Genomic DNA, 27,496 nt, shown 5'->3' with positions numbered 1-27,496 from the left:
AAATGTTAGAAATTAGTTTACTTGGTCTACTAAATAGGGTGAGATGGGGGTCACGTTTTAGAGATGGCATTGTTTTAATATGAGGCATTTAATATTATCCAGAAAGAGAGGGGCAAAGTAATGAGAACTAAATAATTAGAACTAATTTTTCTAATGTTTCTTACCATAACTTGTACGTTGCCCTTTATTTTATGTTTATAAATATTTATTGCTCTTTTCAGTAGATAATGAATATATATTCTTGTACTTGAATTCATTTGGTCTTGATCAGGGATTCTTTTCAAAACAGCTAAATCTTGTAGTTGAATTTTGAGAGATTACTTTTATTATAAATATTACTTTGCGTATATGAATCATGACTGTAGGAACCTAATGACAGTATACAGAATTGCTTTTGACGGGTGTAATAGGACAGAAAAAGAAAATAAAAGGCTTAGAGTTGCAGTGTTATCAAAACATGGAAAAGAGATTTTGAGACATTGATTCTCCTTTTAGGATTGTTCTGACTGCATCAGCTTCAGGAATTTATGGCAACTTTGGCCAGGCCAATTATAGTGCCGCAAAGCTGGGTCTTCTGGGCCTTTCAAATACCCTTGCAATTGAAGGCCAGAAAAGCAACATTCACTGTAACACCATTGCCCCTGCTGCTGGATCACGGATGACCCAAAGCATTATGCCTGAAGGTAAGTAGCTTAGATTTTTTCGGTGGCTCTTAGCCACAAATCTGTGCAGACTGAGCTTTGCAGAAGTATTTAATTTTCTGAATAGTTTAAAAAGTTATTTATCGGGGCGCCTGGGTGGCTCAGTCGTTAAGCCAGGTCATGATCCCAGGGTCCTGGGATCGAGCCCCGCATCGGGTTCCCTGCTCCTCGGGAAGCCTGCTTCTCCCTCTCCCACTCCCCCTGCTTGTGTTCCCTCTCTTGCTATCTCTCTCTCTCTGTCAAATAAATAAATACAAATCTTTAAAAATAAATAAATAAATAAATAAAAAGTTATTTATCTTACCTTTTCAAAAAGCAGTATGTATAATTTGTGTTCATTATGGAAAATTTAGAAAAGCACAAAGGAAAAAAATTTAAAATGACCCATAGTTCTACCACCCAGAGATAAACTTTCATTCTTTTTCTCTGTGTAGGTACACATAAATACATATATATGTTTGTTTGTTTTTATAGAATGAAATAATAGCATTTTGACCTTTTTTTTTTTTTTTAAGATTTTATTTATTTATTTGAGAGAGAGAGAATGAGAGAGAGCATATGAGAGGGGTTAGGGTCAGAGGGAGAAGCAGACTCTCCGCCAAGCAGGGAGCACGATGTGGGACTTGATCCAGGGACTCCAGGATCATGACCTGAGCCGAAGGCAGTCGCTTAACCAACTGAGCCACCCAGGCGCCCGCATTTTGACCATTTTATAGTAATAATTATTTTTTAAAATTAAGACTATTTTTTAGAACAGTTTTAAGTTTATAGAAAAATTGGGCAAGATGGTAAAGGCAGTTTTCCCTGTTATTAACATCTTGCATTAGTGCCCTGCATTTGTTATAACTGATGAACGAGTATTGATCCATTATTGTTAACCAAAGTTTGGAGATTCCATTAGGCTCACTCTTTGTATTGTACAGTTGCATGGGTTTTCACAAACACATGATGTTCTGTATCCACTGTTATATACAGAATTCTATTATATAGAATAGTTTCACTGCCCTGAAAATCCCCCATGATTCACCTCTTCCTCCTCCCCTCTTCCCAAATGTCGGGCAGGACTGAAGTTCATTTCTTTCTTTCTTTTTTTTTTAAAAAGATTTTTTTAATTTATTTATTCATTTGAGAGAGTGAGAATGAGAGAGAGAGAGAGAGAGAGCACATGAGAGGGGAGAGGGTCAGAGGGAGAAGCAGACTCCCTGCTGAGCAGGGAGCCCAATGCAGGACTCGATCCCGGGACTCCAGGATCATGACCTGAGCCGAAGGCAGTCACTTAACCAACTGAGCCACCCAGGCGCCCCTGAAGTTCGTTTCTTTTTATTGTTGAATAATATTCCCTGGTATGGAGGGACCACAATTTATTTATTCATTCACTGAATGAGACACATCTTAGTTGCTTCCAGCTTTTGGCAATTATGAATAAAGTGGCTATAAATATTCATGTCCTGGTTTTTGTGTGAACATAAATTTTCAACTTGGAGTAAATACCAAGGGGCATGGTTGCCAGATTGTATGTTAAGATTATTTAGCTTTGTAAGAAATTTCCAAACTGTCTTCCAAAACGGCTTTGTCATGTTGCATTCCCACTAGCAATGAAGGAGAGTTCTCGTTGCTCCACATCTTTTCAGGCATTTATTGTCCATCTTCTGCTTTCTAGTCCTTCTTATAGGTCTGTAGTGCCTCATGTTGTAATTTGCAGTTCCCTAATAACATGATGTTGTGCATTTTTCCTACGCCTATTTGCAGTTTATCTATCTTCTTTGGTAATGTGTCTGTTCACATCTTTTGCTTATTTTGAAGTTGGGTGGCTTGTTACTGTTGAGTTTTTAGCATTCTTTGAATATCTTGGAGATATGTTCGTTTACAGATACATGTTTTGTAAATGTTTTTTCTCAGCCTGTAGCTTACTTTTTATTCCTTTAATCTCTTTCAGTTTTGAAGGATAATTTCACTGATACAGGTTTCTGGATTAGTAGTTTGTTTCTTTCAACACTGAAATATTTCACTCTACCCTCCTCTTGCTTCTTACATGGTTTCTGAAGAGAAGTCTGACATAATTCTTTCCTTGTACCTATAAGCAAGGCATTTTTTCCTCTTCCAAGATTTTTCTCCTTGTTTTTTTGCAGTTTGAATATAAAATACTTAGGTGGAGATTTTTGGCAATATACTGCTTGATTGCCTGTGAACTTTTGGATCTGTAGTTTGGTGTCTTTCATTAATTTTGGAGAACTTTCAGCCATTACTACTTCAAGTATTTTTCCTGTTTCTCTCTTTCTTCTCCTCCTGGTATTCCCCTATGTGCATATTATATCTTTTGTAATTGTCCCACAGTTCTTCGATATTCTGTTCCTCTCTCAAAATTCTTTTTTATTGGGGTGCCTGGGTGGCTCATTTGGTTAAGCGTTCTGACTCTTGATTTTGGCTCAGGTAATGATGTCAGGGTTGTGAGATCGAGCCCCACATTTGGCTCCGAGCTGGGCATGGAGCCTGTGTAAGATTTTCTCTTTCCCTCTCCCTCTGCTCCTCCTCCACTGTTCAAGCACTCTCTCTAGAATGAATGAATGAATGAATCAATAAATAAATACATTCTTTTTTATTTTTGTATTTTAGTTTGGGAAGTTTCTTTTTTTTATTTTTTATTTTTTTTATTTTTTTATTTTTTTAAAGATTTTATTTATTTTTCAACAGAGAGAGACAGCGAGAGAGGGAACACAAGCAGGGGGAGTGGGAGAAGGAGAAGCAGGCTTCCCGCTGAGCAGGGAGCCCGATGTGGGACTTGATCCCAGGACCCTGGGATCATGACCTGAGCCGAAGGCAGATGCTTAACGACTGAGCCACCCAGGCGCCCCAGTTTGGGAAGTTTCTATTGACATATATTTAAACTCACTGATTCTTTTTTCATTTCCATTACATTGTTTTGTTTTATAGCATTTCCTTTTGATTTTTTCTTAGTTTTTATCTCTCTGCTTACCATGGCCATCTGTTGTTGCATGTTATCTACTTTTTCCATTACAGCCCTTAGCATATGATTTATAGTTATTTTAAATTCCCATTTTGCTAATTCCGATATCTTATATTTGAGTCTGGTTCTGATGCTTGCTTTGTCTCTCCAGCCTGTGCTTTTCTTGCCTTTTAGCATGCCTTGAAATTTTTGTTGAAAGCTGAACATGATGTATCAGGGTAATAGAAAGTGAGGTAAATAGGCCTTTAGTGTGAGGATTTAAGTTTATCTTGTGAGGAGTTAGGCTGTGTTTATTGTTTGCTGTAGCTTTCTGTGTCGGAGGCTTTTTTCCCTCTATGTTCTTGTTTTTGTGTCTCCTGTTGTCTTTGGGTCTCCGTAGAAATTCCTTGTTAACTAGAGTGTGTATCTTGGAGCCTTCTAGTTATAATCCATTGTTCCTATACTGGAGTCCTGCTGATGTGGCTGTAAGGGGAAATGTTCTATAATCTTATGATGAAATCTCCATTTTGTTTAGTGAGTCAGAGTCCTGGGTTGTGACTTTCAGAAGAGTTTCTTAGCCAATTCTTCCCTCTCCCCTTAATTGAGACAAGAGGGCTAGAGAGGCTCCACTTGTCTAATTGCCCTTCCCCTAGGTCAGATAAGGCTCTGGTAGTCTCTCGTGAGGATAGCCCTTTGTTAAGGAAAGCAGAATGCTCGGGTGTATTTCAAAATGATTTTTTTTTTGGTCATTCTCTTCCTTTTTATTCTGTCATATTTCACAGTAAATGTTAGACTTTATATTCCACCTAATAAATTCTTGGAAATGTATCTCTGACAGATAGGGACATTATAACCACAATGCCATCATCACATCAAACAAAATAACTCTTTAACATCACCTAATACCAAATTAATATTACAGTTTACTAAAAGATATCTTTTTTGAGTCGGCTTATTCCACAGGGATCCAGATAAAGTTCTCAGGCATTTTGTTACAGGTTCTTGTTTTATTTAATACAATCGTTTGTTCTTTTAAAAAAGGCACTTATTTGTTGAAGAAACTAGTTCATTTGTCCTATAGACTAGTACTCATTCTTGGTGTGGGCTACCTTTGCCATTTGTAGAAAATCACTTGACCATATAGGTGTGGGTCTGTTTCTGAATAATGTGTTCTGTTCCACTGATCTCTATGCCTGTCCTTCTACCAATGGTTTTGATTACTGTAGTAAGTCTTGAAGTCTTGTTTTTGTGAGTCCTCCAATTTTGTTCTTTCTTTCAAAATGTAAAATGTAAGTGTATGAGAGCCTGTGCTTATACCGTTATATAAAGGATACTACATTAAACATTTACCTAACATCTCTAGAGGTAGAGACCTGTTCAAATAAGTAAAAGCTACATTCTCAACAAAAAACAAATTTAAAACCTAAAGTTTTAGTATTTCCTTGAAAACTTACTGCTTCCCAAAGAGTGTACAGTCTGTGGCCAAAAAAAAAAATGACTAAGGTAGAAATCTAGCAAAAGAATGATAAACACAAAATTCTAAATAGTGTTTATCTCTTGGCATGAAGCAGAGGGGTAGATTAAAGGGTACAAAGTTAGATTGCCATGTTATTGGTAAGGCTCCAATTCCAGGGTTGAGTGGCAAGTTCATGACGATTCATTATATTTTTATGCTTTTCTTCTTCCCAGTAACACTGTGAAGTGTTAAACAGTAACACTGTTTTGCATATATGTGTAGTATTCTACTTTAAAGAAAAAACATAAATTATCATTTGGTTTGCTTGTTTTTGATACTCATGATATTATTATATACCATATTTTTCTTTGGTGGATTCCTCTTTTTTCCATGCAGTGTTAAATCTTTAATTTATGATATGTATAGCTGTAGGTCATTCATTTGTACTGCTATATAGTAGTCCATGGTGTGAATTTATCTAATTCTTATTAATGGACATCTTAATTGTTTTTAATTTATTTGCTTTTTTGAACAGTGTTGCCATTCTTTTACATGTGTCCTAGATCACATGTAAGATCACACAGCAAGAATTTTTCTGGGGTGTGTAGCCAAAAGTAAAATTGCTGAGTTGCACAATATGCAAATGCTGAACTTAAGCTAATGCTAAATTATTTTCACATGGGTTCAACCAATTTAACATCCACCAGTGATTATAGAGTTCTCACTGATCTTTGCTTGGGTTAGGGTCTCTAGGCTTGATTCTCTAGGGAAGTTACAGAACTCAGACAAAGCTGTTAACTCATAGTTATGGTTTTTTACAGTGAAAGGATACAGATTAAAATCTGCAAAGGGGAAAGACACATGGGGTGAATTTCAGGAGAAACCAGCCCCAAGCTTCTAGATGTCCTGGATGCACCTTATTCTCCCAGCAGTGATGTTTGAAGAAATGTGTAAATGTTGCCAACCAGGAAGTTCACCTGAGTGTTGGTGTTCAGTCTTTTTACTGGAGGTCAGTCATGTAAGCATGCACCCCCTGTGTGACTGACCTCGGCCACTCAGACTCCAGCCCCTTGGAGCAAAGATAGGCTTCCTTATAAATCACATTGGTGGCACAAACTGATCAAACTAGTTCAGCATGGCCCAAAGATTCAGGCATATTCTTATTAGTCAGAAAGCTCAGAGCTCATCTCCTAGGAACTGGCCAAGGGCCAGTCTTGAAGACCGACCTTTCTTGGGAGTCTGCAGAGTGTGAGCAACTCAGGCCTGTTGAGTTGACCCTTTTCCTACACCCTAGTCTTGTCCAGATCTTGGCATTGTCACTATATGCCAATCTAGTGAGTATAAAATGGTATCTCTTTGTGTTACTAATTTCTATTTCCCTGATTACTAATGGCCTCATGCTTTTATTAATATGCCTGCTCACTGGCCAGACATGTTCTTCTATGAAGACAAGTTTTTTGGGCCATTTTGCTATTGAATTATTGTCTTTTTCTTACTAATATGTAGGAATTCTTATTCTGCTATTTTGTAGACATATATTTTGCAAATATATTTTCCCACATACGTGGCAACATACTTCTAATTTTTAAATAAATTGGGATTTAATATTTTTGTTATTGGTTTCAAACTTAATAGCTTTGTAGCCTGAAAATGTGGTCTTTGTAATAGTGGTTATTTGAAATTTCTTGGGATATCCTTAATAGGCTAATATATGATCAATTCTTATGGATGTTCCTTGTGTTCTTGAGAAGAAAGAGTATCTTCTAGTTGATAGTAGCAGAGCTCTTTATAGCATAGCAAGCCTGGTAATTGTATTTTTGAAATATTCTTTATATTTATTGGACTTTTTTAAGCTCAACTTTTCAATTATTGAGAAAGATGTATTGGTTTTTGTGCTTTGAAAATAATATATAAATGAATACTAGTTTCCTCCTGTATGTCTGTCAATTTTTGACTTGTAATTTTTCAGGCTATTTTATTGATTGCTTGTGTGTTTAGAATTATTAAATCTTTCTTGTTAACTGACTTGTTTATTACTGTCTTATGCCCTCTACTATCCCTAATTTTTTTTTTTAAGTCTTTTTTGTCTAATGTTAAAATAGGTGTTTTTTTTTGTGGGTAGGTATTTTCCTGGTATTTCTTTTTTTAATTTTTACTTTCAGTCTTTCTATATTTTTCTGTTGTAGACATTTCTTTTGTGAACTGCCTATCTGGGCAATATAAAAAATCAAATCTGGCAGTGTCTTTTTTAACTGATGAATGTAGTTTATTTACATTTATTGTACCACTGATAAATTTGAATTTTTTCTACCATTTTGTGTTGTGTTGTCTGTTAATATTTTTTCTGTGCATCTGTTATTTCTTGTATTTTTTTTATTACTAGAGATTGTTTTAAAATTTCATTTATTTGCTCTTTTCTATGAAAATATATATACTGTCTCTAAACAATACACTTTATTTTTTATATTTTTTTATACTTTATTACTAAAGTATGGTTGACATATAGTGTTCTAATAGTTTCAAGCATACAACATAGTGATTCAGCAGTTCTATACATTACGCAGTGCTCATCATGATAAAAGTGTAGTTACCATCTGTCACTGTACAATGTTATTACAATATTATTGACTATACCCACTGTGGTCCAATTTTCTTCTCTGGGGCTTATTTATTTTATAACTGGAGGTTTGTACCTCTTTATCTTCTTCACCTATTTTGCCCATCTCCCCACACTCCTCCCCTCTGGCAATGACCAGTTTGTTCTCTGTTATTAATGAGTCTGTTTCTGTTTTTTGTTTTTTGGTTGGTTGGTTGCATTTTTAGATTCTACATATGAGTAAATCATGTGGTATTTGTCTTTCTCTGACTTATTTCACTTAGCATAATACATTCTAGGTCTTTCCATGTTGTCGCAAATGGCAGGATCTCATTCTTGTTTGTGGCTGAGTAATATTCCATTGTAGATATATACCACATATTCTTTAACCATTCATTTCTTGATGGACACTTAGATGGCTTCCATATCTGGGCTTTTGTAAATAACACTTCAATAAACATAGGGGTGCATCTATTTGAATTAGTGTTTTTGTTTTCTTTGGGTAAATACCCAGTAGTGGAATAACTGGATCATATGATAGTTCTCTTATTAATTTTTTGAGGACCCTCCATACTGTCTTCCACAGTGGCTGCACCAGTTTGCATTCCCACCAGCAGTGCACGAGCGTTCTTTTTTCTCCACATCCTCACCATCACTTGGCAGTTCTCGTGTTTTTGATTTTAGCCGTTCTGACAGGTGTGAAGTGATATCTCATTGTGGTTTGGTTTGCATTTCCCTGGCGATGAGTGAAAAGATTTTGAGCATCTTTTCATGTGTCTATTGGCCATCTGTACGTCTTCCTTGGAAAAATGTCTTTTCAGGTCCTCTGCCCATTTTTAATCTGATTATTTGTTTTTTTTGTGTGTGTGTTGAGTTGTATAAGTTCTTTATATATTTTGGATATTAACCCCTTACTGGATATGTCATTTGTACATACCTTCTCTCATTCAGTAGATTGCCTTTTTGTTTTGTTCATGGTTTCCTTTGTTGCACAAAAACATTTTATTTTGGTGTAGTTCTGATAGTTTATTTTTGCATTTGTTTCCCTTGCCTGAGGAGACATATCCATAAAAATATTGCTAAGGCTGATGTCCAACAGATTACTGGATGTATATTTATTTCCTTTTTATGGTTACTTTAAATGATGTTTTAACTCCTGTTCTGAACAGTATAAGGATTCAAGAACACTTTAAACCTAGTCAGTCATCCACCTTATGACTTCTGTGTTATTGCTTTCCATTATTATAGTTTTCTTTTTTAAAACTCTTTACAAATTAGATATTATCATAGTTATTATTATTTTTTAAAGATTTTATTTATTTATTTATTAGAGAGAGTCGTGTGCACAAGTTAGGGGGAGGGACAGAGGAAGAGAGAGAGCAGACTCCCTGCTGAGCAGGGAGCCTGATATGAATCTTGATCCCAGGACCCCGGGATCATGACCTGAGCCAAAGGCAGACGCTTAACTGACTGAGCCACCCAGTTGCCCCATCATAGTTATTATTTTATATGGAAAACATTTGTTTAGATTTATATACATTTACCGTTTTTTATATCTTTTACCATCTCTTTTGGGTCATTTTCCATCTCCTTAGAATGTGTCCTTTAGAAGTTCCTTTAGCCCCAGTTTTTTGTATATTTTCTCAGTTTTGTTTATCTTAAATGTATTTATTTCATTTTCATTCTTGAAAGAAAATTTTTCTGGGATCACAATTCTAGTTTGATAGTTATTTTTGCTCAACCTTTTTGATGAATCTGATCCACTTTCTCCTGATTCCAATAGTTGTTGAATTATCATTTTTTTAATAGATGATTTACTCTTCTCACTGTTGCTTTTAAGATCATGTCTTCCTCTTTTGTGTTGTATTCTTTCATTGATGTATCTGGGCGTGTATTTCTTTTTTTTTTTTTTTTTAATTTTTTATTGTTATGTTAATCCCCATACATTACGTCATTAGTTTTAGATATAGTGTTCCATGATTCATTGTTTGTGCATAATGTATTTCTTTTTATGTGTCTAGCATATTCGGTATATTATGTTATGATTTCTGGATCTGTGGATTCATGGCTTATATTTATGGTTAGTTTTATAAGTTCCAGAAAAATGTTAGCCTTCATCTTTTGATGCGTTATTCCTCTGCTCTCTTCTTTCTTTCCGTATGTCAATTAGATGTATGTTAGACCTAATTCTGTTCTTTTTCTTTTTCTTTAATTTCTCATAATTTCTCTTTAATATTTTGATATTCTCGTCTCTTACATTGAATTCTGAATATTTCATCAAATATATCTTTCATTTAATTAATTCACTCTTCATCTGTGTCTAATTTACTATTTAACATATTTAAAATTTTTTTTCCTTTTAGTAATCCTTCCTATACCCCACTTCCAGATCTACTCTATTTCTTCTTGATAGTTTCTTCGTGGTTGCTTACCGTTGTGACTGTATTCTTTATTTTTTAAATCAGTAATTAGCTTTCGTATATGATATATTTTAAATTCCAACATCTCCATCTCACTGTAGTTTAAATCTGTTTGTTTCTTTTGATTTTCACTCATGGTGGTTTTCCTTCATGTATTCTTGGTGATTTTTAATCATGAGCTCTTTGTCTCATCTTAATCTGTGTTTATTCTGCATCATGAAGTGGTGGTGTTTTCTTTGGAGAGGACTGGTCTTTGCTGTTGCCGGTAAACAGGAGACACAGCCAATCTTGGACGACTTCGGTCTTCCTTGAGCGTTGAGGTTCAGTGCAGAACACTAAAGGCTCAGGACACCGTCTCGATGCTGGCCTGCCTCTAAGTATCTATATATTAGCGCTGTTATTGGTATCTGTATTCAGAGTAATCTTGCCTTCACTGCAGTGCAGAGCTAAGGACTATTTTCCTTATTTCTTTCCGGTCGAGGGATACTTTCTCTATCTCAGCAATGCTTCAAAAATCTAATTTCTGGCAGCAGAAGGGTTCTTCAGAGTATGTGGCTTACTGGAATGCTGGAAATCCTGTCATCTGGTATTGTGGAAGAAAACACTCGATTGAGTAATGAATCTTAAGGTTTAATTCTGTTTTCACATAACTTTGTATGTATTAGCTATGGTAGTTCTCAGGAATTTCACTTACCCCCTTAAGCCTTATAAAATTGAGTTTAATAAGATGTGAGTTAACTAGAAAATTTGGGATATGTTTGGAGAACTGGAAAGCAACATATTTACTAAACATTGTTAGTGATAATATGTGAAATAAGATGCAAGGCAGAAGTGTTTTTGCTATGTGGCTTTTGTTCTTTTCTTTTTTCTCACGTAAGGTAATATGTGCTCAGTTGGTTTTCATAGATGCATTTTTTGTTGTTGTTGCATTCAGTATAAAGTTAGTCACCTCACCCATGCGAATCTACACAGATTTGTCAGTTGATACATAAGAGAAATGAGAGGAATGGTATGTAATGAGATGAATGGTATATAGGTTAAGAATTTGCTTTTTCATGTAATTTGAGGTGGTTGGAGTCTACCTTTGCTTAATAGGGAATGGAGAAAAGTGTGCCATTGGGTTTTTTTCATACTTGAGAGCTATTTTAGAGGCTATAAAGTAAAAAGTTTTTGGAGCTGCTCTTTAATTTACAGGGACTGTAAATGTCATCTTTGTTGCTTTAGCATATTAACCTAAAATTCCATTTTGTCATTTCACAATTAAGATGTGCATTTATTTGATTCTTTAAAGATTATAAAGTATATTAACAAATCATATCTCACTTGAGCCTTGGAACAGGTTGGTGGAATAGGCAGGGAAAGCATTTTAATTAGCATCTTTCTGGTGAAGATATTGGTTCAGGAGGGTTGAGTGATGTGCCCCAAGTCCTACGTTTATGTACATGGCAGGGCTAGTGGTAAAATCCAGGTCTTCTTACTCCGTTGTAGAGTAGGCATACCTCATTTTATTGAGCTTTACTTTGTTGTGCTTCACAGAAATTGCAGTTTTTGCAAATTGAAGGTTTGTGGTAACCCTTCATCAAGCAAGTCTGTTAGCACTATTTTTCCAACAGCATTTGTTCACTTCATGTCTGTGTGTCACATTTTGGTCATCTTGTAGTATTATTGCTATATTTATTAGGGTGGTCTGTGATCAGTGATCTTTGATGTTACAATTGTAAATGTTTTAGGGTGTCACATAGAAGACACCCATAGAAGATGGAGAACTCAATAAATATTGCGTGTGTTCTGACTGCTCCACCAGCCAGTCGTTCTTCCATCTCTCTCCCTCTCCTCAGGCCTCCCTGTTTCCTGAAGTTAAACTTAATAACCCTACAATGGCCAATACCTGCTCAAGTGAAAGGAAGATCACATGTCTCTCACTTAAAATCAAAAGCTAGACATGATTAAGTTTAGTGAGGAAGGCATGTCAAATGCCAAGGTAGGCCAAAAGCTAGGCCTCTTGTGCCAACAGTTAGCCAAGTTGTGAAGGCAGAGGAAAAGTTCTTTTTTTAAAGATTTTATTTATTTGACAGAGAGAGAGATAGCGAGAGCAGGAACACAAGCAGGGGGAGTGGGAAAGGGAGAAGCAGGCTTCCCGCCGAGCAGGGAGCCCGATGTGGGACTCGATCCCGGGACCTCGGGATCATGACCTGAGCCGAAAGCAGACGCTTAACGACTGAGCCACCCAGGCGCCTGGCAAAGGAAAAGTTCTTGAAGAAAATTAGAAGTGCTGCTCCAGTCAACACACAAATGATAAGAAAGCAAAACAGCTTTATTTTTATTTTTATTTATTTATTTATTTTTTGAGAGAGAGACGGGGTGTGAGCAGGATGGGGGAGGGGCATAGAGAGAGAATCTCAAACAGGCTCATCCCTCAGCAAGCAGCCCAAAGCGGGGCTGAATCTCACAACCCCAAGACCATAATGACCTGAGCTGAAGTCAAGAGTCGGACGCTTAACTGACCGAGCCACTCAGGTGCCCTGCAAAACCGCCTTATTGCTGATACGGAGAAAGTTTTAGTGGTCTGTGCGGAAGATCAAACCAGCCCCAGCATTCCCTTAAGCCAAAGCCTAATCCAGAGCAAGGCGCCAATTCTGTTCAAGTCTGTGAAGGCTGAGTGTGGTGAGGGAGCTGCAGAAGAAAAGTCTGAAGCTCATAGAAAACAGAATTAAACCTTAAGATTCATTACTCAATCGAGTGTTTTCTTCCACAACACCAGATGACAGGATTTCCAGCATTCCAGTAAGCCACATACTCTGAAAAACCCTTCTGCTGCCAGAAATTAGATTTTTGAAGCATTGCTGAGATAGAGAAAGTATCCCTCGACCGGAAAGAAATAAGGAAAATAGTCCTTAGCTCTGCACTGCAGTGAAGACAAGATTGCTCTGAATACAGATACCAGTAATAACAGCGCTAATATATAGATACTTAGAGGCAGGCCAGCATCGAGACGGTGTCCTGAGCCTTTAGTGTTCTGCACTGAACCTCAGCGCTCAAGGAAGACTGAAGTCGTCCCAGGTTGGCTGTGTCTCCTGTTTACCAGCAACGGCAAAGACCAGTCCTCTCCGAAGAAAACACCACCACTTCATAGTGCCGATGAGGTCTAAGGGAAGAAGCCGTCTCCGTATCGTCAGAGTGCAAGGTGAAACACTAAGTGCGGTTACAGAAGCTGCAGCAGATTATCCGGAAGATCTAGTAAAACAATTCGTGAAGGTGGCTGCAGTAAGCAAAATATTTTTAATGCAGACACGACAGCCTTCTATTGGTAGAAGATGCCCTCTAGGATCTTCATAGCTAGAGAGAAGTCGGTCTGGCTTCAAAGACTCTCTGTTGGGGGCTCATGCAGCTGGTGACTTTACATTGAAGCCAGTGTTCATTTACCGTTCTGAAGAGCCCAGGGCCCTGAAGAATTATGCCAAATCTACCCCGCCTGGATTCTGTAAATGGGACAGCAAAGCCTTGATGACAGAACATCTGTTGACAGCATGGTTTTTTGAATATTTTAATATTCAAGAGCTTTAATATTGAATCTTTGAAGCTCACTGTTGAGACCCAGTACTCAAAAGAAAAGATCCCTTTCGAAATATGACTCCTCATTAACAATGTACCTGCTCACCCAAGAGCCCTGGTGGAGGTATGGGAGATCAGTGTTGTTTTCAGGCCTGCTAACATCATCCATTCTGCAGCCCGTGGATCAAGGAGTCATTTCAGCTTTTAAGTCTTATTATTTAAGAAATACATTTCATAAGCTCTAGCTGCCATAGATGGTGATTTGGACCTGGGAAAAATAAATTCAGAACCTTCTGGAAAGGATTCATCATCTAGATGCCATTAAGAACATTTGTGATTTGTGGGAGGAAGTTAAAATATCAACATTCACAGGAGTTTGGAGGAAGTTGGTGCCAGCTATCATGGATGACTTTGAGGGGTTCTAGACCTCTGTGGAGGAAGTCACTGCAGATGTGGTGGAAACAGCAAGAGAACTAGAATTGGAAGTGGAGCCTGAAGATGGGACTGAATTGCTGCCATCACGTGATAAGACTGGAATGGATGAGGCGTTGCTTCTTATGGATGAGCAGAGAAAGTGGCTTCTTGAGATGGACTCTACTCCTGGTGGAGATGGCGTGAAGACCGTTGAATGACAACACAGGATTTAGAACATGACATACCCTTAGTTGATAGAGCAGCGGCAGGGCCTGAGAGATTGAGTCCAATTTTGAAAGAAGTCCTCGTGTGGGTAAAATGCTATCAAACAGCATCGCATGCGACAGAGAAATTGTTTGTAAAAGGCCGAGTTAATCGATGAGGCAGACTGCATTGTCTTATTTTAAGAAATTGCCACAGCCTTCAGCAGCCACCACCCTGATGGGTCTGCCGCCATCTACATGGAGGCAGGACCATCCTCTAGCTAAAACACTGCAACTTACTGAAAGCTCGGGTGATGGTTGGCATTTTTAAGCAATAAAGTATTTTAAAATTGAGATGTGTACAATTTTATTTTAGTCATAAGGCTACTGCACACGTTAACTGATTATAGGATAGCATAAACATAACTTTTATATGCAATGGGGAACCAAAAAATTCACCTGCCTAGCTTTGTTGGGATATTTGCTTTATTGTGGTGGTCTGGAACCAAACCCACAATATCTCCAAGGTATGCCGGTTCCTTTCTACTCTGTTAAGTTGCTCACAGAAAAGCGTGCAGTGGGAAAATACTTCTTACACTTTGTTACTCATCAGAATGGTTGCATTTCATGTCTTTGTCTTACTGCCATTACAATTGTCAGTGCTGTTGTGTAGTTTCCTGGCTTCTGGTGAAATTGCTGGGAGAATGAAATAGTTTTGGGAATGAATGGTACTTCAGTTCCTCATGTTAAATAGAGTTTTGCCCATTAGTTACTCCCTAGGCGGCTCTAACTTGTCTTCACCTGAATAGTATGTTACCATTCTTGGAAAGGTGTGTCTGTTACTTTCTAAGAAGCTTGAGGGAGCTTCTGGAATTTCTCCATTGGGATGCAACAGTTCTTCCAGAAGCTCTGAATGTTAGGCTGATTGATTATAGAGATCTAATTTTGTTCTTACTTATTTAACAATTCTCTGAGTTACCTATAATTTATAAGGAAGGAATTTTCAGAAAGCACAATCATTGATTAAGTATGTAGACATTCTTGTTTATAACCTTTTTTTGGTCTTTCTTTCAGATCTCGTGGAAGCTCTGAAGCCGGATTACGTGGCCCCCCTGGTCCTTTGGCTTTGCCATGAGAGCTGTGAGGAAAATGGTAGCTTGTTTGAGGTATTCCACAGTTTCCTGCTTTCTCTCAAAGCAGTACTTGTGTGTTATATGTACAAAATGATCAAAACATTAGTATTTTCCAGTTGCTCACATTTGTAAACATCTGTAAGAGTTGATATCACTTGTGTATTTTTTATTATCATGGTTAACTAAGGAACAAATGTTGATGAATGTCTTTCTTAGAAGAAGTAAAAGCACCTTCATACCTTCTCTTTTTCCTTATTTCTTCATTTCTAGTGTTCTTACCAAATGAAAACGTGGCTGGTTTGATGTGTTTACTCAAATAGAGAAAGTTTTATTTGGTTTGGGAACTTGGATGTGGAAGTAGAAGGATAAAGAGTAGGGTTTAGAGTCAGTGAGGCCGGGTTTTGAATTCTTTGTTTTGATAATTGCTGGCTCACTGGAATATCATACAAATTAACGTCCCTGAGTGTCAGTTTTCTTGGGTTCTTGTGGTGACAACTAGAAATCATATTTTTATTTTTTAAAAAGATTTATTTATTTGAGAGAGAGAGGCATAGAAAGTGCAAGCGGGAGGGGGGCAGAGGGAGAGGGAGAGAGAAACTAAAGCAGACTCCACACTGAGCATGGAGCCTGGCACAGGGTTTGATTCCACGACCCAGAGATCATGACCTGAGCTGAAACTGAGTCAGACACTTAGCCAGCTGAGGCACCAGGTGCCCCGAAATCATATTTTTAAAATTTTGGCATTGGATCTAGTACGTAACAGTCACACTTCAGGGGCGCCTGGGTGGCTCAGTTGTTAAGCGTCTGCCTTTGGCTCAGATCATGATCTCAGGGTCCTGGGATCGAGTCCCACCTCGGGCTCCCTGCTCAGCGGGGAGCCTGCTTTTCCCTCTGCCTCTGCTGCTCCCCCTGCTTGTGCTCTCTCGCTCTGTCAAATAAATAAATAAAATCTTGAAAACAAAACAGAAAAATCAGTCACACTTCAGTTGTAACTATTATATCACTATAGTAGAAGTTTAGTCTGGGTATCATATATCAGTAAACATAACTTGTTATTTTAACTTTAAAAATAAACATTTCCATTTTTCCTTGTTGCAGAGCTTTAAATGTTTATTGTAAAAATAAAAAGCACACATCCAGTGAGATCCAGTTTTCACTCCACAAAGTCCTTTTAGATTTCTTTATGCCAATTTATACATCTTTTATTCCTCATTTGGGTATGATCTCTTTTTTCCTAGAACTGTTATATTTTATTTTTTTATTTTTTATTTTTTTTTTTTTTTAAAGATTTTTTTATTTATTTATTTGAGAGAGAGAGAATGAGACAGAGAGAGCACATTAGAGGGGGGAGGGTCAGAGGGAGAAGCAGACTCCCTGCCAAGCAGGGAGCCCGATGCGGGACTCGATCCCGGGACTCCAGGATCATGACCTGAGCCGAAGGCAGTCGCTTAACCAACTGAGCCACCCAGGCGCCCTAGAACTGTTATATTTTAGATCGCCGCCCCCAACCCCTATTTTATTCTCTGTGGTAATAATGAACGTCTTCTATGAAGAATACTAGGAAATCCAAAAATATATCTTGGTAGCAAAATAAGCTGGGTTAGTTTGAAGTGAACGTTATATTAATCTGATGCATTTGAATAAAAAGCTGTTTAAAAAGAGTTTGCATATGTCTAAGCAGAAATGTGTGCCCCCACTTCCTAATCACAGCCATTGAGTGTGAATTGTGGAAAATTAGAGGTGGAAAGAACTTTATAAGACCTTTGCAAATTTAGTAGTATTAAGCCATGTGGGGCTCAGAATTTGGTCTATTTGTCTTTTATATCATTAAGGAATTTTTCAAACTTTTTGTGTTTTATATTTACATTTGTTATTAATTCTATGGACAAAAATCATACATGCCTTTATAGAAAACTTAAAATATCCTGGGAAGTGTACAGAAGAAAATAAAATTCGTCAGCATTACCCCATCTAGAGATAACTACTATTAGTATTTTTTTGTATCCTTCCAGGCTTTTATTAGATGTGCATCTTATATGAATAGTCTCTTTTCTTAGATCTGCATTTTATATACACAGCCAAACCTATGGAGACAACAAGGTCATTTTGTAGGTGAAGTTTAATATGTGGTTGCTCTTTTACTATGTTGTGAACATTTTTAGTGAGGAACATTGGGTGTGCATGATTGATAATTATAGTAAGAAACATCTGTGATATTCTGACTGAAACCTTGAAAATAAATTTTGCTACTTTGTTTGCAAGGTTCTGAGAGGTATCTAGAGTGTAAGGTAGAGATTCTTTGGCTCAGTGCCTGGGGCTCAGTGCCTGGGAGGAGCTTAGAGCTTGTTGCTTCATTCCCCAAATATGGTAAAATATGATCTCTCTCTTGTCTGTTACATAAAACAACTGTTGATGTGTCTACTCTGCCAACATCAGGACTGATGGGTCTATTGTAAAAGTTGTGGGCATATTCACACAGAGGCAAAGGGTGGTAAAAAGCCATACTTGACCGAGAGCCCTAAGATGCGTTCTGTCTGCGGATACATTTTCTGTTGTCCTGTTCATGTGGAATTCTCATGATAAATTCCAGCACACTGTAGTTGTGCTTGAAGATTGACAACAAGATTTTTTTCTTTTTTATCACTCTCCTCTGGGGATTTCCCTTGCATGACCTCTGGAAAAAAAACTGATCTTTCCATGTAGCAGTTAATGTATTTGGTCATTTGCCTTCTCTCTCTAAAGATGCTTTATTAAAATGACTATACATAGTTCATTAAGTCAAGTCCTACTTTTATTTTTCTTTCCTTTTTATTTTTTTATTCACTAGAACCTTCTAGAGGGACGTGTTCTTTCACGCCTGTGTTGTGCTGGGCAGTTTTAATGTTTTATTTGTTTCACCTTCATGGTTATCTCATGAAGAGTAGTCTCATTATATTACATAAGGGGAAATTTGGATTTACGGAATTCAGATAATTTGATGAGGGTCACACAACTAGTAAGTAGAAGAAATTAGTACGAAGCCTTGTTTTCTGACCTCAGGCATGCTTTTCCATCTGTTCGCATTTCTACTACCTTGTGCCACTTATTTCTACTCTGATAAGATGAATGTCACTCAGTCCTGGAGGTCAGTGGGCTTTTGTAGAGCTGTCTTCTTTTCATTCACTATGATCTAGCCCTCTAATACTCTTATAGAGGTAGATGCCTGTTTTTCTTTCTTTCTTTTTTTTTTTTTTAAAGATTTTATTTATTTTTGACAGAGAGAGAGAGAGAGCACAAGCAGGGGGAGCAGCAGAGGGAAAGGGAGAAGCAGACTCCCTGCTGAGCAGGGAGCCAAATGCGGGGCTCGATCCCAGGACCCCAGGATCATGACCTGAGCCGAAGGCAGACGCTTAACCGTCTGAGCCACCCAGGCGCCCCGATGCCTGTTTTTCTAATTTAACAAATCTCTGTGTGATTCACTCTCGATGGTATAACTGTGTTTTCTTCTTTTTGGTAGGTTGGAGGAGGATGGATTGGAAAACGTAAGTCTCCTTCAGTGTTTGGTTTGCTGTACGTTGTTTCTGTATTTTTAACCCCGCACATCCAACTGGAGCTGCGTAAAGATCTTGCCAAATGCCTCATTCTTGGAGCTCATGCATACATATTCACACTCAAACATGGTTCTACCAAAAGGTATTCTAAAATGTGGAAGCTGTTCTGCAGGCCTTCGGTATTTTCAAGAAACTTTTGAGTTTTTGTGGTTGTTTTTCCTGTCAGCAGCCCTTATTCAGGACTTGTCTGTTCCTTCAGACAGCACGATCTCTTTTTATATTGGTGTTTGTCCTCCCATATCTCTGGCGTCTCACATGATAGTTCTCGCTTTTTCTGCAGAGAAGTGAGTGGGAGAGAGCACTGTTTGGAAGAGCTGGGAAGAGCCCTGTGCTAGATGGCACAGCGGGAAGGTTCTCCAGTTCTCTTATTGGATTCTTTTCTTCCTGGGGGCCATGAGGCACCAGGAGGTGACAGTGAGGAATCACAGTGGACAACTTGCTGAGACAGAAATTGCAGTTGATGTCTGGAAATTATTCCACTTCAGTCCAGTAGGAAACTCACGTTTCCTTTCTTCAACCCTCTCTTTCTCCAGCTCTCAAATCTTTTGTGCTGCAAATTGGATAATTGCTTCATGACATTTAAAAAAATATTGTGAAAATTCCAGTATCCCAAATCAAGTTTTCAGTTGGCTGCTGGTATCAAAGTTAATTATTTAAAAGGTGGTCATTATTGGAGGGTATCGTTATAACATAGAGTATCAATATTTTCATCATTAATGACCGTTCTTTTCGGTTATTAAAGTAACATATACTATTTAAGCATTGCTCAGTATAAGTGTCTCGGGATATCCATTTGGAAAGAAAATCAGTTGTTGAAATAAAAGCTTTTTCTGGGACTTTATCAGTAGGAAAGCTCTGGAAGCAGGCTTTTCTGTCATTGCCTGAAACAGATCTTTAGTTTAATAATCGTCGAAGTCTGACCATTGTGTTTAAATAAGGTTATTAGTGGCTATTTTATTCCTTGGGCTCTTTGAAAAGAAAATGGTGTTAAAAATTCTCCTCATAGAACTTCTATAGCAATGATGATTTTTGTGCATCTGCCCTATTCTAGTTGACTTCCTGTGGAAAAGGAACAAGAGCAAAGGGGGGGGTGAGGGAGAATTATTTGGGGATGTGTGATGTATTAATTTGGTTATCTGGAGTCTTTGACCTGTTATCACCACCTGAGTGATCTGTGGTCATGAAGTCAGTCTTTGGTGTGATTATGTATAATTAAAATTTTTCTGGTTCAGCCTCACATTCTACCTTTAGGAGTGTCTGGCATAGTCAGTCAGAGGAGAGGTTTTTCCTTCAGCTTTAAATTTTTTTTTTTTTTTAATTCACATTATCCTAATGGGTTTGTTATTTCAAGCAAAATACATTTAAAGGCTTGTAGTAAAACTCTTCGGATGTTAGAATCTGTTTTTCCCCCTGAATTCCCTTTCTCTTAAAGTTAAAAAAAAATTCAAAGGGCTCAGATGAATTTTACTTTCTTTGTCCCTCTTAGACTCTGTGCTCAGTGTCTTCATTTTGTTTCTGTGACCAGTACGCTGGGAGCGGGCCCTTGGAGCCATTGTGAGACAGAAGAATCAGCCAATGACTCCTGAGGCCGTGAAGGCCAACTGGAAGAAGATCTGTGACTTTGATAATGCCAGCAAGCCTCAGAGAATTCAAGGTAGAGTCCCAAGTCCGTTCACTCCCGGCTGGGAAAGCAGAGGCAACAGAGCGTTCTCTGCTCTTTTGGAATTGTCTTCTGTTTTAACTAGGGCACATTTTCTGCTCTGGTAGCTATTAGAACTCTTCAAATTTAAGATTATATATATATCAGCCCCCCCGTCCATTTTCCTGGCTTGTTGTAATCCTTTTTTTTTTTGGTGGGCATCCAGGTTGGGGATGGTGTGAAGTGTTCACCCTTTCGTGCTCCACGCATCTACTCCCTGTCTGACAGCTCGTTTCAGAGTCTTCTGTTACCTAACCATATACTCTTTACCTCACCGAATTTTTCTCTATTGCCCTAAAAGTTCGTTTAGGCCAATTTTGTTTAGGCGTAGCTCTTTTCTGTCTGGTGAGTAGATTTTGCTTTGTTTTAGCGCTTTGTCTTTGCCGCTGTTTCTCTCCCCTTCTCAAACGCCCCTTCCTCCCTTTATCACGTCTGTTAATTTTAGTGCTTCTTTAGAAATCTAAGCTCAGGCCTGGGATGTTCACCAAACCACCCCCATATATTTCATGCTACGTTGATCTCTCTCGGCTCAACCCTGACCACTTGGCATCTCATCAGAGCTGCTTTTGCGTCCTAAGTATGTGGTTTCTTAACTGTGCAGTATGTTCCTTTGGAGGCAGAGACTGTGTCTTGTAAGCACTGCTCTTGTATTCGGTGCTGAACTCAGGAAGGATTCATAAATGCTTGTTACCGTGAATTATTGAGTCGTCTGTGGTCTGTCACAGGAATAGCAAGCAGTAGAAGTCACATTTTTTCTAGTATAACTCACATATGCATATAGTATATGATGTTTAAAGGACTTTTCTGGGAAAGATAATGATTCAGGGTTATTTTACAGACAAATCTTTTTCTTTTTTCTTTTAGTAATTTTGTATTCAGTGTTTGGTAGGAGAGTATATCTGAAAAACTGATTATTCTGGCTTTTTTTCCCTCCTTAATGGCACTTTCCTGTCTGCTGGTACACTCACTGAAATTCTCATTGTGCTCTTTCTCAGTCAGATGATAATAACATCATTGTTATGTCGTTGATGGGAGCATTTGCTGTTTTCCATATTTTGATGTTGGAGATAAATTTAGCCTGTGAATAACAGTCACCCATTGATGAAAAGGAATGAAAGGAAAAAGGAAGAAATATAAAAACTTTCCTCTGATGTCCAAGTTCCGCTTTATTGCCTTAGAAGTATTATAAAGAAAAAACTACCTAAATGAATCATGTAATTATAAATGAAAAAAATGCCTCTAAGTATTTGAGGTACAGTTAGAAGAAAAATCTCACATTTTCTGTACAGCTGTTCTCATCTTACAGATGACACGACTAAGCGCCCGACAGATGCAGTGATCGGTCCAAGCTTGCTCAGCATCTGAGCCGAGTTAACTCAGGCTGCCCGTGTCTGGGTGCCGTGCTTTCAGCCTGTAGCACAGTGACTTTCAGTTACAAGCCTCCTTCTGGCAGCAGTCTGAGTGGGGGGGTGAGGGGACGATTCAGTGGCCCCAAGCCTCTCCACTAGTGTCACCAGGAATGGGAGATTTCCCCGATCACATCGCATTCTGTGGTTTGCTTAGAGGTTTTGTCCGAGTTTGGAAGGAGGTCCATAGTGCCAGGGTTTGTTAGAAAAGTCCCAGAGTCTTTGGAATCTTATGGCCTATGTGGATGCCCCGTGAATCTCCTTCGTTAACCTTTTTGGCCCCACAACAGCAGCTTCTGAACCCTGTCTGGAATCTCTGGCCATAGTGATGGTTTTCCCTGGAAGAATTTTTAGTACTGTCTTCAGAGCTATCACTTGAGACGTGGGGGGCTCAGGGGTAATCTTGGCATTGTTCCATCCCGGAGGAGGGGGCGGTGGTGGGGAGAAAAGGGAAGTTAGCTTTTCCTTTACCAAAAATTGCATGTCTCTGGTCGAGGGTCCCAGTCTACGGAGTTCTAAAATCTGTCAGACGTTGCAAAGCTCAGAACCTCCTTAGACTCATAATCCAGGAAGAGTATGCTGGACAGTGCCTTGTTCTCCAGTGAAAACCCCCAGTTACCCTTGGTCTGTTTCAAAGTCTTCGACGGTGTTTTCCGGTAATAGCCCGACCTCTCATGCAGTACTGTGGCAGGCTTGCCCGATGTCACAGGAGTGATCAGCGAGCACGTCGACAGCTTTTCTGAGTCGCATCTTTAACAAAAGCATCGTTGTTGTTATTATTTCTTTAGAATCAATTGGCAGTATAATTGAAGTTCTAAGTAAAATAGATTCAGAGAGAGGAGTTTCGACAAATCCTACGAGTCACGCGGCATCAACAGCTACATCAGAATTTGTAAGTGGGGGAGAGAAGCCTATGTTTTTTCTGAAGATTCTCTCTTTTCTTTTCTTCTCTCTCTTTTCTCTTCTTTCACACAAAAAATATTATTTTCCAAGCTACTAATTTATTGTTAAATAGGAAAGATAAGTGATGACAAAACTTTTTATAAAATATGTACTAATAGTTATAGAATTTGAATGAACATAAGGCTAAGATGTAGCCTTGTGTAACTTTTACTTCTTTTTTTAATTTTTAATTAATTAATTTAGTTAGTTATTTTTACTTTTGCTTCTTTAGTATGATTAGACAAGTATCTCAACCTCCCCCCCCCCTTTTCAGTACTGTTGTGGATAAGCCTACTTTAGTTACTATTTTTCTAACTTTTTAGAAAAGGATATCTATTTAAGTGCCTCTTTGGAGCTTTTTTTTTTTTTTTTTCTCAGGGAAAGCATCAATAGATTGTATTTTGGAACTATTTCAACATGGCTGCAAATAAAGAGCCTCCCATTGTGTCCGAAATTCTAATAGAACTGTGGTTATAGCTCGTGAAGTTCGCTGATTTACTGTCTCCCGTATTTAGCCTTTAAACAAAAAATTATAGTGCATAAATAGTAAGAAATAAATCATTTGATGCATTTGATTTTGGAGTTCTGTGACTCAGGGCAAACATCGTGATAAAGTTAACAATCTAATTTTAACCCTAAGAATATGATCGGGTTATAAATACAATTTTACTTTAGAATAGGATTTGGCAAACTTTTTCAGGAAAGGGCCAGATGATAAATGTTTTATAGACCACATACTATTTCTGTCACATATTCTTCCTGTTTTTCTTTTTTTAACCACTCCTTAAAAATGTAAAAATCATTCTTAGCTCTCAGCCCTTGTTTACTGACTCCTGTTTCAGAATGAACATGGTCGACAGTTGGACATCATTCTTTTTTTAACCTAATACGTACTTTACACGTTAGCTAGACATATCATAACTAAGTAGAAAAATACAATATCAGTGAGATAAGGGACATTCCTAGCAAGGAACTTAAGGTAAAATCGCAATTTAACTAAAACCATTGTGAGGCAGTCTCATTTACAAGCATTATGCAGTGTTTTCCTCATCTCTTTACAGTGAATTTTATACAGTAGCTCTTATAGGGCAATTCACTATCCCTATTTATGACACATTCATAATAATGATTATTTTTTTTGTATTTTTGAGTTGCTAATAGTTGCCGGATTAATAGGGCTTCTCACCATCAGATATAGGAAATTTGAAAATGAGACAAACTGTCGGTAAGAAGCAAACAATAAAAAAGTACTTATCTGTAAATGAAGCCCTTTTCTACACATTTTCTGATTGTTTGCTATTAAAATATAATGAAATAGTTCAGAGACCCCATGGATTTCACCAACATGGCATTCTATTCACATCTGTTCAAAAGCAAAATAGGTATGCAAGCAGTTGGTAGTTTTGAAGAAGTTAAAATGTTAAGTATTGGACAAAAATATCAGTGAAAAAATAATTTTCTACACCTCTCTCATAGGCTGGAGCCATTGGCCATAAGCTTCCTCCCTTTTCTTCTGCTTACACGGAACTGGAAGCTATTATGTATGCCCTTGGCGTGGGGGCATCAATCAAGGAACCGAAAGATATGAAATTTATATATGAAGGAAGCACCGATTTCTCCTGTTTGCCTACCTTTGGAGTTATTATAGCTCAGAAACCTATAGTAGGTGGAGAATTATCAGGGATTCCTGGGTTTTCAGTCAACTTGGAAAAGGTATGCGTAATAAGAAAACTTTATTTTGCTTTTTTTTGGTTTCTTTAAATATGATTGATCTCTGTCACATATGTGTGTGTGCACACATATGTGTGTGTGTGCATGCGTGCACATGTGTATTAATAAAATTGTGGCACTTGATTCAGGAATAAAGACTTAGCATATCTTTTGATTTTTCTTGAAGCATAAAAGAGAAGAGAGTTAGTTGAAAGGGCAAGCAAAAAGAAGAAAACAGCAATTAGGTCCTGTCCCCCAACTGTGGCATCATGTTCTTAATTCTCTCTGCCATTTACTTACTGTTCGACCAAGGGTAAAGAACTTCACTAAGCTTCAGTTTCCTTGTCTATAAAACGGGGGTGATAATTTTTACCTGATGTTACTGGTGAAGGAGTAAACCAGGTGGTGATCTGGGAAGAGTATCTGAGGCACAGAGAAGAAGTGTGGAAGGCCCTGAGGCAGGTGCATGCTTGGCTTGTTTTGGGAACAGCAAGGGGGCCAGTATAGCTGTCGGAGGAACGGGAGGGCAGTGGTAGGAGAAGAGGGCCTTGTGGTCATTAGAGGGATTTCAGCTTACCCTCTGATTAACACGGGGCGCAGGGGGCAGTTTGTAGTGCTTTGAACGGGAGAGTGATAGGATCTGCCTGTGTTCACTCACAGGCTCATTTCTGCTACTGTGTAGATTATATGGGAGCCCAGCAGAAGCAGAGAAACCTGTTAGGAGTCTTCTGTAATTTAAGCAAAAGGCCAGATGTGAGGGAAAGGAAAAAGGAGTCAATGATGAAGGTTTTTGTAACTGGGATGATGTATGGGCATATATGTCTCTATACATTATTTATGATTAATTACATATAACACACTTAATATGTATAGTAGTTACGTATAACGTTGTGTATGGTAAGGTAGATATATCCAATTACTTTAAGGTGGGCATGATCAGGAGTTGGTTTTGGACAGACTTGAGATTCTATTACTTATTCAGGTGGAGGTATAAAATTATAAAATAGGTAGTTGAGGATGTGAGTCTTGAGTTTGGGGGAGGGGTCTCACTGGCGTTCTTAGGCTTTCAGTGATGTGTAAAGACACCAGACTAGATGAAATCACGTAATGTATGAGTGTAAGTAGAGAAGAGCCTGAGCTCAGGGACCCTGCAAGTGTTGAGAAGGTGAAGACATGAGGAAGAATTAGCAAGAGAGACTGAGAAGGAATGGCTGGTGAGGTATGAGCTCTGACGAATATCAGGAGGATGTGGTGTTTGAGAAGCAAAGTGAACAAATTGTTTCAGGAAGGAAGGAGTTGAACAACTGTGAGAAAGCTTTTGAGGTGGGGTAGATTTCATTGTTTTGGAGTAAGGTTCAGATACTGAGCCCGGGGATAACTCTTAAATCATAGAGCTGTGAGCCAATTTCTCTGACTTTGGTAATTAGAGGACCCATTTACTAGAGGATCGGTTAGCCCATTGCTGCTCTGAATCTGTGAAAAATGATTTTATTTGAGCATCTGATGAAGTTGGGAGGGAGACAAGAGATATGTACCAGGTGGTTTGTTGTTTTAGTCCCTGTCCCATGGTATTCTGTTTGGATAATTCAAGTACAAACAAAGCAAATGTTTCAAAATTCTGCAAAATACTCCTTCAGAGTTGGAAGGAGTTGGAACAATCATAAATGGTGTTCACAGTCTTCGGCGGGGAAGAATAGCCATCTTGAATTGAAACCCCCGTCTTCCCAGCTTCAAGCTTCCAGGCCATGTGATACAGTGGGCTGTCCTGCATTTGTCCCGTTTGTTCCCTTCTGGCTTTGGAGGAAGACGCAGAATTAAAGCTGTCCCCTGCCAGTGGGGTGTGGTCATTTGAATATGTGGGTCAGGTTTTGTTTTTCCTGTCCTATTATTTTCCTACATATATTGGTGTATTCTTGTTTCCATCCATTGAGGTTAAGGGGCTATCAAGTTACACAGTGTCCTTGGGATCTACTAATAGATAATTTATAAGATATATCTTACGGATGCACATATATCTATGGCTCTATCTATAGATATAGATAATTTATAAGATACTAGACCAAGGAAATGTTGACCGTGATAGTTTTTTACTTTGAATGTGTCGTAGGGTTTACTTTCATGTTTTAGTTGAGTTGTTTGTATGTGGTATGTGTGATTTGAAATTACTTTACTTGCACTGGCCAGTTTGTTCATTTTTATTTAACAGATATTTATTAATTACCCAGTATGTTCCAGGCACAGTGATAAGCACTGGAAATATAGCCTAGTTTAGTGTTTGCATTGGCAAACAATCCATAATTAGCAGTCAACAAAGATTTGTGAACGTCATGAAAGAACACAGAGGTCTCTTTTCTGCTCCAAAAGATCTGACAGTCTTTAGATTGGGGGACTGATTAATTTTGAATCATATGGTTAAGAAGTAGAAGCTAAACTGATTTTAGTATATGTGCTGCTGAAGCGAGCACAAGTAGAAGCTAAACCGAGACAGATAATTTGGCGGAAGTAGTGATGTGAGCATGTAGACGGTGAAATATCACTTGTGATTAGCAATATTCACAGCAGAACCTGTGAGACATGAAAGTCTGCTAATAAAATTTTGTTTCCTCTGACATAGGTTCTCCACGGGGAGCAATACTTGGAGTTATATAAACCACTTCCCAGAGCAGGTGAGTGCGTGAAGCACTGATTTCTTAATCATACCCTCATTTTATTTCCTGACTAACCTTCCAT

At 38.2% G+C, this 27,496-nt stretch overlaps 1 protein-coding gene across 1 annotated transcript in view; it reads left to right on the top strand.

Moving 5' to 3' along the window:
• The window catches only part of HSD17B4 (hydroxysteroid 17-beta dehydrogenase 4), a 90,021-nt gene that overhangs the window by 20,287 nt on the left and 42,238 nt on the right, over nucleotides 1-27,496 (top strand). The window contains exons 8-14 of the mRNA XM_032425135.1: nucleotides 496-683; nucleotides 15,361-15,452; nucleotides 18,916-18,940; nucleotides 20,535-20,663; nucleotides 22,903-23,006; nucleotides 24,533-24,769; nucleotides 27,381-27,432. Of these exons, the coding sequence (XP_032281026.1) occupies nucleotides 496-683; nucleotides 15,361-15,452; nucleotides 18,916-18,940; nucleotides 20,535-20,663; nucleotides 22,903-23,006; nucleotides 24,533-24,769; nucleotides 27,381-27,432 (827 nt within the window). The remainder of the gene's footprint in view (nucleotides 1-495; nucleotides 684-15,360; nucleotides 15,453-18,915; nucleotides 18,941-20,534; nucleotides 20,664-22,902; nucleotides 23,007-24,532; nucleotides 24,770-27,380; nucleotides 27,433-27,496) is intronic.

The sequence above is a fragment of the Phoca vitulina genome, unplaced genomic scaffold (genome assembly GCF_004348235.1).
Source record: "Phoca vitulina isolate PV1807 unplaced genomic scaffold, GSC_HSeal_1.0 scaffold32, whole genome shotgun sequence".
Taxonomy (NCBI): Eukaryota; Metazoa; Chordata; class Mammalia; order Carnivora; family Phocidae; genus Phoca; species Phoca vitulina.
The sequence above is the reverse complement of the archived record's forward strand: the minus strand, read 5'-3'. Positions and strand labels throughout refer to the sequence as shown.